We start from the raw sequence: 8,892 nt of genomic DNA, 5'->3' as shown, positions 1-8,892 counted from the left end.
TCTCCCAGACTGATGTTTATTTGAGTTTTCATGGTTTACACAAAATACTTCCTGGTTTGTTTTCCCTTTTCTTCTCGTCCAGCTCAGATGGATTTAGTTAGTGTTGTCACAGGAGTCCTGCAGCTGTCCTGAGGACGATCTGAATAAATGAGAAGAGTTTGGTGTTTACATGATTGTGACCTGAAGTCCTGCTGACACACAGAAACCACATCCTCAGGTTTGTTTGTTCAGGGGAAATACTGATACAGCACACACAACACAACACAACACAGCGCACACACACACACCACAACACAACACAACACAACACAACACAACACACACAGGACTAAAATATAGTTTCATGCTGCCAAACAGATGATGTTTGATTTAAATAGTGTTTCATATATTTCATTAGGGCCTGACTGACATGGGGTTTTTGGGGCTGATACAGATTTAAGGAAGAGAAAAAAATGTGGATACCAATGTTCAGTATCAACCGATATCTTTCTTAGATCTATCTTAATCTTTATGGATAGGTAGATATATGGATAAAGATATACACACATTTTGTTGTGTTGATCCATCACATTCTCTTAAATAAAATTGACAAAAAGAATTATAATGAAGAAAATATTGTTTTAACAACATAAACTATGTGTCAATTGTGAGTGCCATGTCATTGGTGAAAACAAGCACATTTTAGTGGACATGCTTTATCGGGCACAGTTGCTCCTTAAGAGTCCCGTGGCAGCCCGTCTGATGGCTCCTGGATTCAGCGATGTACAAGACTTATTAACTGACCAATAAGCCTGTGTTTCCTCTATACACACCCCCCCCCCCCCCAAAAATAAATAAATAAATAAATGAAAAGAATCCCCTGTTAAAGAAACACTGGAACATCTTTTATCCCAGGCTTGAGTTACCAGAACTGGTCAAAGAAGCACAAGACACAATGAGAACTTAAGAAGATTTTATTTTATTTTGAAAGTTTCAGGTTGTGTGTTTTTATCTTCCAAAAACAAACATCTCCATGACCTCTGCAGTATTTCTATTAAGAAGCAACGCGTCCATAAACACGAGACAAAGCAAGACATTCTCTGATAAAAGAAGCTCAGCGGACGTACAACTACACTACAAGTGCACTTTAGTCTCTTCAAAAGAGGCAGAAACAAACATGTCAGTAACACTTTGGTCAGTTTATCGTTTTTGGAATGTGAGAACAGGTTGGTACATTTTTCTTTTTTTCTTTTTTTTTTAAACACAGTAACAAAACTACCAACACTGTGTGTGCGTGTGTGTGTGTGTAACTCTTTGAGGACTCACTGAGAGGTGTCCAGTATATTAAATATATAAACTTACAAGGTCATGCTGATTACAACATGCACTGCTCTCATGTCATCCTCTTCTCCATTCTCTCCTCTTCAGCATGTCTACACTTTGTCATGCTTAAACTTCCTCCTCTGTAAACGCAGCAGCTCGTGTAACGACCTCCAGCAAAACAGCAGTTTAGAAAAAAGCAACGATTCTGTAAGGCAGAGCTATATTTGGACAGTTAACACATTCATATTGAGGAACTCAGAACAGCAGAATCGACGAGTATGACACCTTTTCACAAATGGTCTCTGTGGTCTTTTGTAAAAGAGAATAAATATCTGAAGGAGGAAAAATGAGTCTGAGGCTCGTGTGAGAGTTTGGATGTCAAACACAGAAACATAAATCTCCCCACAGTTTGACAAGAACGTCACATTATTAAGACTGAACGAGGTGAGAAAAAACAACAACAACATTTCTCTCGCAGTGTGAAGCATGACTCGGCTCACGCAGTTAAAACAACAAGCCTGACCGAGGAGCGTTCACCACATCACCCACACGACGTGGTTTAGTTTGGACTGGATGACGAGGTAAAGCCTAATCTTTTCAAATCTCTCATTGAATGAATCTAATGTTCCGCGTTTGTAAGGGAATAGATTTATAAAGAACATAAAGTCAAAGTTTGAGCTGTGTAATCCGATTTGTTTGGACTGAGAAGGCAGAACATAACCATGCTGTGGTGGTCGTGTTTTTGGCACATGGTATTTTATTGGCGCCAAAATAAAGAAGCCCCTGATTCCACATTTATAAAAGTAATTAGCTGAAAATATTGAAGTATGAATCAGGTTTGACGCACCACTCAAACGCTCTCTGACTGAAAACAGAAAGCAGCTTAAAGAGAAACGACGAGTCAAGTCACTTTTGGCATCAAAGCGATTTGAGTGCATGTTTGTGTTTGAAAGTGACGGCAGCTCTTTGTCATTAAGACTAAGAGAAGAGAAAAAGATTCAATAAGAGATTTGTTTGACGGGGATTAAGCTCTGAAGCTATTCTGCAAAACCAGATCCAAAACCGACCGCTGTCACCGAAACCCCACCGAGGAAACAAGACATGGCACAAATAACAGATTAGTAAGGGATGCACCAACCTCATACTGACATAAACCAACACAAACATCTGGATTTGGTGTTGGTGACACCGGGGCTCATCTGATTAAAAATATACTCCTCTGTGTCGATCAGCTGTCTCCATACATTCTTCTCATACAGAACACACCAGAAGTGAAACAACAATTTAGCCAATACCGATGTTTTCTTTTGTGACCTAATTCTCAGTGTCTACATTTCAAATACATCCAATCACGTAGCTCATTTGAAAAAACATTCTTCAAATGTCACTGGAACATGTTTGGCAAACTGCCTGTTGCAGATCTTTGAACGAGACGGTGGAAGACTCCCACACTGTTCTGTTCCATGAAAGAAAAAAAAAATGGGAATTGGTCCGACAGGTGACTTCACCAGCCAAAAAAAAAGAGAGAAGACTTTCCCTGGATCAGCAGTCAGGTATACCAGCATTAAACTGATGCATCATCACTGATACGTAGTGGCTGCTGACATTGATGCGTGCCACATTATTTGCCTGTCAAAGAGCTAATCAGTCAATTGAGACATCAGTGCATCCCTTGTTATCAGCTGGTTAAAGGGATTTTAGAATTGCCACAGCACAGAGCCTGTATGACTACTTGTAGTATCTGCAGAGCCCTCTGTTGTGAGAGATGGTTGAGCATTGCAATCTGTAACAAACCCTGCAGAAGCATCATGTAAAAAGTCAGAATTGGATCATAGAGATTAAAGGTCTGGTGTCAGGTTGGGACTCTGGGACTCTGTAAGGCTGATATTCAAACCCAGATGTCAGTAGTCAGAGCGGTGCATCCCTACACTTTAGCCCTTTTACTGTAAACGTTTTTAACATTCTCTTTGACAACACACATTACAGAGCTAAAAGAACAGACAAGGCCACCACATAAACATGAAAACATCACCTTAAGAATAAGTTAGCAGTCTGACATGTACTGGCTGTCTGTGCTGCCGAGTGGAGAGCTCTGGAGCTCGCTGTCCGATGAAGGCTTTAACAAAGACGGGGACATAAAAAGAGATGGGGGAGGATAAACACGGGACGTAAAGGGAAGTCCTTAAAGCTGCCGTCCTGCTTTCACACAGTCTGAAGACCTCTCTCGTGGCCGTCTAGCTGCACTTTAATCTTGTGCAGTTCCTCGATCTCCTGGTGGTGGCGCTCTGTCTTGTGGCGCACCAGGGAGCGATAGAAGTGAATGGTGAACACCACGAAAATCACCCCCACCGGCACCATGATGATGGTGGAGGCCAGCGCCGCCGCCTGCCCGCTGCCCTTCGCCACAGGTGGCGCTGCGGTCGCGCATGCCGTTTCCTTTTTGGTCTCACAGGAGTCCACGGGCAGGAACTTGATCCAGCAGAGGAGCACCACCTCGGCTAAGAACAGCAGGATGCCCAGCGCCGTGGAGAAGCCCCACGCCAGCTCGATGTAGCAGTGCATGCGCTCGTGCGGCGACTCGCTGACCGAGTTGAGGTTGTGGATGTTGCTGACGGCCTCCACGTTCGGGAGGATGCAGGTGCTGATGAGCAGAGCGAAGAGGTGCACCGCCACCAGCACGGTCGTGCACACGCTGAAGGCGATGAGGAGCACAGGAGGATAACTGTACTGCATCTCCAGCTGCACCTCCACCATGGCCACCTACGACACAGACACATGATTAACTACACACTTGTTTTCAATCGTTCCATAATAATAATAATATTCATGATAATAATGACCATGACAATGCTAAAATATATATATATAAACCCCATCAAGAAAAAGTTTACCGGTAATTGAATTAATATTGATGAAAAAGTAATAAATGTGCAAAATACTGATTTGTCTTTGACTATGAAACTTCAGAAAACATGCCGATTTAACATTTGCATTTCCAAGTATTAGTCTCAGACCAGGGTACTGTGAATGTAAACAAACATTATCGTAGACTAACTGGAGAAAAGAGCTCAAAATCCCCTTTCTTGCTCTTCTACAGGAGAGTGGAAAGTTACTTTACAGATTCCCATTCAGTGTGTGAGGTGTTTTGTTCTCGTTTTTGAAAGCAGGGTATTTAAAACCATTTTCCTGCCACAACCAGCCATGTAGGTTAGCTGTACTCAGAAACAGAAGCTCTTGTGGTTATCTACCAAGATCAGTTCTAAACACTCACCAACACTCATAAACGTATTTCAGAGCTTCCCTGAAATAAGCAAATCATTTACTAAGTACAAAACTGTCAAAATGGTGATCATGATGATGTACCATTGCGAAGCCGGAGAGCAGAGCAGACGTCCTGCTGGAGGCCTTCAGCTTGGCCCGGCTCAGGTAGAGTTTCCTCCAGGACAGGGCCTGCACGGAGTGGTGGTTGGAGCTGACCAGCTCCAGGTAGCTACGTCGCACCCAGTCCCTGTAGTCCATCCCGCAATCGGGGGCTTGCTCCGAGGCCCCCGGGGCCGGGGAGCCCATTGGGACGTTAAGCTCACTGCTCATGGCACCTGGTGGGTGTAGAGGGACGAGAGATATTGTCATTTCACGGCTGATGTAAGATTCTCCTCAATGGGACAACATGAGACATGTGACTGCAGAAGCTGGGGATCGAACCCTCCGACCTTTAAGTTGAGAGACGACCGACTCTACCAACTGAGCCACAGCTTTCATGTAAAGGTTGCGACTTGTAACCTTTCTGTTACACTTCAAACACAATGCCATCAGATTAACATTAAGCCTACAGAAGTGCCAAAAAGACCATAATTACATTTCTTTAGAACCAAGTATTTCATATAAGTTCAATAAAGCCACACAGCACTGTGAAGGAGAATATTCTAAGATGTGAAGGAGAATATTTACCTATCGGGTCAGTCTGTTAAACTACTTTCCACCTCAGTACACAGTAAAGAAGTTTAACAGGAAACACTGAATAACCACAGCACGTACATAAATGTATTTTACAGCTATCAAGAAGTGTAACTGAAATCTTCACATTCAGACAAGACTTTAAAAGTTGTTTGCAGGCGCCTGATATAGGCTTAGCAGTTATGTCACGCGCCCTATATACAGCGGCTGTAGGTTCAAATCTGATCTATTTCCCCTCCCTCTCTCCTCACCACATTTCCTGTCTCTCTTAAGCTGTCCTATCCAATAAAGGCAGAAATGTCCCAATAATATATCTTTAAAAAAAAAAAAAATATATATATATATATATATATATATATAACATAGAACAGTACAATGATACAATCAAACTATATCAAAATCCTAAAACATGAAATAACTTATCAAACATTCAAAATAAATAATTGAATCATCAGCACTGCTCGGGATGTCTAACATTTAAAAATCTATTTTTATGTGCACTAACATTTCACAGCAGAAGTTCACATTTTAATATCATGCAGATTATCAGTGATCTCTCTCTCTCTCTCATCACCACAGCTTCATGTTTCTCTTCATCTTGAATCATAACTCTGCCCTTTTAAGGGAAACAACTCAATATTCCCACGAGGTTCAGTGAACTTTTGGGACGTGTCATCCGTCAACACAATCATGTTTAGCTCCTCCGTGAACCCGATCAGTTCTAAACACTCATGAGCGTCTCTCTCTCTCTCTCGCTCTCTCTGTCTGTCTGTCTGTCAGTCAGTGTACGTACTGTACGAGAGTGAGTGAGAGCAGTATGAGACAGAGTGAGAACAGGAAGTCACGATTCATGATAAGAAAGAGAAAGTGTGAACACAGTGTGAATACTCTACTTTCACTGTCTGTTTTCATCTATTAAGACGATTCAAAATGTGGATTTTATTTTGATTATTTTATTTCAAAAAGACACATTCAAGTTATCAATGATGTGTGCGTTGAATTATTGGCACAAGCAATAAAAACTAAATCAATGTGAAGATATTTTCTGTCTGATCTGCATTTTCTACGTTTTGTCGTTGATAGTCATGAACAGGTCACGACGAGGATCTGCTGCCAATTTATCAAAGGGGGCTGATGTCTGCAAATGCATTAAGTTACAATCCTGCACACTGTTTAAAAAAGTACATTTTATTTTGTACTTTTGTAATGAAAAGGCAAAATTTACATCTAATTTACATCAAATGATCGTTAACTTGGGTCATTTTACAAGACTCAACTTCAAGTAGTTGTCCATTCAACATGATATTTGAGCTCAAACATTAAGCGTTGAGAAAAGGGTTTCCACACCCTACGTGACTTCTTCATCTACATTTGTGGGTTTTTTTTTTTGTTCCCCCATCGCCAAGGCCTCAAAGTTCCAATAAACATAAATATGTATTTCTCTTGCATAAACAACGTTATTCATGAAAACATTTAGACAGTTTTCTTTCAGTGTTGTTTGAATAATTTGAAGAAAAAGACTTTCAAACTTCATCATGACAACACGGACCTGTTCATTCATACACTGGGAAATAGTGTTTGAAAACTGTCCGTTGGATTTGTTGCAGAAGAGTCTGAAAATTCTGTTTACTGTCGAGGACACATTTCACTCACAGCTCGCTTGAGAAATGCAACAGTAAGTTAATACTTAATATTCTTCTTTTATCTTTACCCGAGGATGAAGGTTTCTCACAAATAGATAAATATGAAAGACACTCAGACTTGAAGTTTCCTTCACCTTACTGTTGTGCGACGTGTTGAAATGTATTTGATATTTGACTGCGTCTGTATCTGCAATCCTTTATACCGGCACAAAGGTTTTTCTGTGACGCATATTGTGATTACTTGGAGCTTTTCCTTCAGACTGTATTGACACTCTGAAGCTTCGTTCCTTCTACTTGCAAGAAGAATAAAACGAAACAAAGACATGGACTCATGATCCTTTCTTTTGCATTGTTAACAGACATGTCCAGCACAATCTGAATATCCAGCAAGGCCTCCACAAAGTGCAGCCACAGGTACACGCACACACACACACAACTGGTTTCCCAAGTTTGTGCAGAAACCTGTCAACTTAAAAACAAATGACAGCAAGCCAGGTGTGAAGGGCATTTTATCAGGTGCACTAATGCTAATACTAATGCAAAAATCTGTATTTGATTCAGAGAGCTGAAGTAAAGAGCACAAAGTCCCATTGGGATGTCCTCATTCTGCAGGGGGGGGGGGGGGGTAGCACTTCTTGCAGATGAGTGCACTTTTACCCCTTCTTGATGTATATTTAGAAGCTGTGGTAAGTTAGCAGGATCCGTTTACCAAGTTTAGCTAACAGAAAGCTAATCTAACACTGTGGTCACTGAAACCAGAACTCACGGTAAAGATTTAAACGCCAACAATGACACTTTTACTTTCATCCTCCGCAGTGATGGTTGGTAGACTTTAAAAGAGCCAGACACACACACAGAGAGAGAGAGAGAGAGAGAGAGAGAGAGAGAGAGAGAAACAATCACACAACGTGAAACCTCGTCAGCTAGCTAACTTTAGGAGCTAACCACTCTGCAATACTTGACATGAAGTTTCGTCTTTTAATGCACCTCGGTTACTTTTACCTCACCTGTCTGCCGAAGTAGCTTATCTGTCTGTTACCGGCCAAAAACTGCCGCGGGGTCTTCCCTCCACTCTGCTGGACGATAATTGAGCAGTCCGGAGTGTTTTTGCTTGAACTAGTTCCTCTCTCTCTCTTCTTGAGCTGTTATCATCAGCTGCTCCGGTTCTCTCAGATAACGTTGTTGGATTTTTTTTTTTTTATTATTATTTTTATTTTTTAATCTAACCTGGATGAAAAGTTTCCTCCCTGTAACGTTAGATTATCGGGCATTATTGTTATTATTATTATCATTAAAAAAAAAAAATGTTTTCGGGCCGCAGGGGCGTTTCTAGGGTTCTGAAACATCCGGGGCTTAGCCCAGGTGTAGCGCGGCAAATGCGAGAGTTGCGCGGCACATTTTTTGTTGTATGCTTTACCTAAATAAACAAAATACGCAGTTTATTACGGCTTTAAATAACTACCTGACTGCTGTGCTGCTTATCCCCAGACATCTAAAGTTCCATTCAAGTTATTTCAGAGTAAAATGAATACAAGTGAGACCTTTACCTGTGTGGATCTGACTGGGGATAGTTACAGGTTATTATTCACCTGAGGTGGTAAATGACCAGCAGTTAGCATCGGTACTTTAGTAGGCTAACGGTGCATAGAGGCTGTATTTTCTCGGATGTGTAAACTCATATCAGATATCATGTCTATAAATAATGTTTTAACAGTTGAAACAACTAAAACGTCGTGTTTTCACAGGTGGTAGATTGCTGGATAAACAGGTATACTCACCTCACCGGACAGAACCGCCGTTTCTCTGCTGTGACGGTAAATTTGACAGCGGTGCGTTCAGAGACACTCGGAAATTCCATGGTTGAATACCGAGATTTTGTTGCTATGTTGTCGTGCGGTAAACGTGGGACGTTCAAGGACCGTGGGAAAGTTGAATTTTCTCTTTTTAATTATATTCGGGGCTGATTAAATAACAGCCGAATAAAACAGCCTAG

The 8,892-nt window shown here is 41.3% G+C and overlaps 1 protein-coding gene across 5 annotated transcripts; it reads right to left on the bottom strand.

Annotated features, from left to right (window-relative positions):
- Positions 1-937: 937 nt before the first annotated feature.
- Positions 938-8,892, bottom strand: orai2 (ORAI calcium release-activated calcium modulator 2). Of its 5 annotated transcripts, none has more exons than XM_020640554.3 (3): positions 8,678-8,892; positions 4,666-4,898; positions 938-4,062 (listed from the first exon to the last, which is right to left on the bottom strand). In XM_020640554.3, exons 2-3 carry the CDS (start codon positions 4,891-4,893, stop codon positions 3,505-3,507), a joined length of 786 nt encoding a protein of 261 aa, XP_020496210.1. In that variant the 5' UTR covers positions 4,894-4,898; positions 8,678-8,892; the 3' UTR covers positions 938-3,504. The 5 variants fall into 5 exon arrangements, with proteins under 5 accessions (XP_020496210.1, XP_020496209.1, XP_029134429.1 ...); XM_020640553.3 differs by lacking the exon at positions 8,678-8,892 and adding an exon at positions 7,907-8,063; XM_029278596.2 differs by lacking the exon at positions 8,678-8,892 and adding an exon at positions 7,902-8,050.

This window comes from Labrus bergylta, chromosome 14, assembly GCF_963930695.1.
Source record: "Labrus bergylta chromosome 14, fLabBer1.1, whole genome shotgun sequence".
NCBI lineage: Eukaryota > Metazoa > Chordata > Actinopteri > Labriformes > Labridae > Labrus > Labrus bergylta.
The sequence above is the reverse complement of the archived record's forward strand: the minus strand, read 5'-3'. Positions and strand labels throughout refer to the sequence as shown.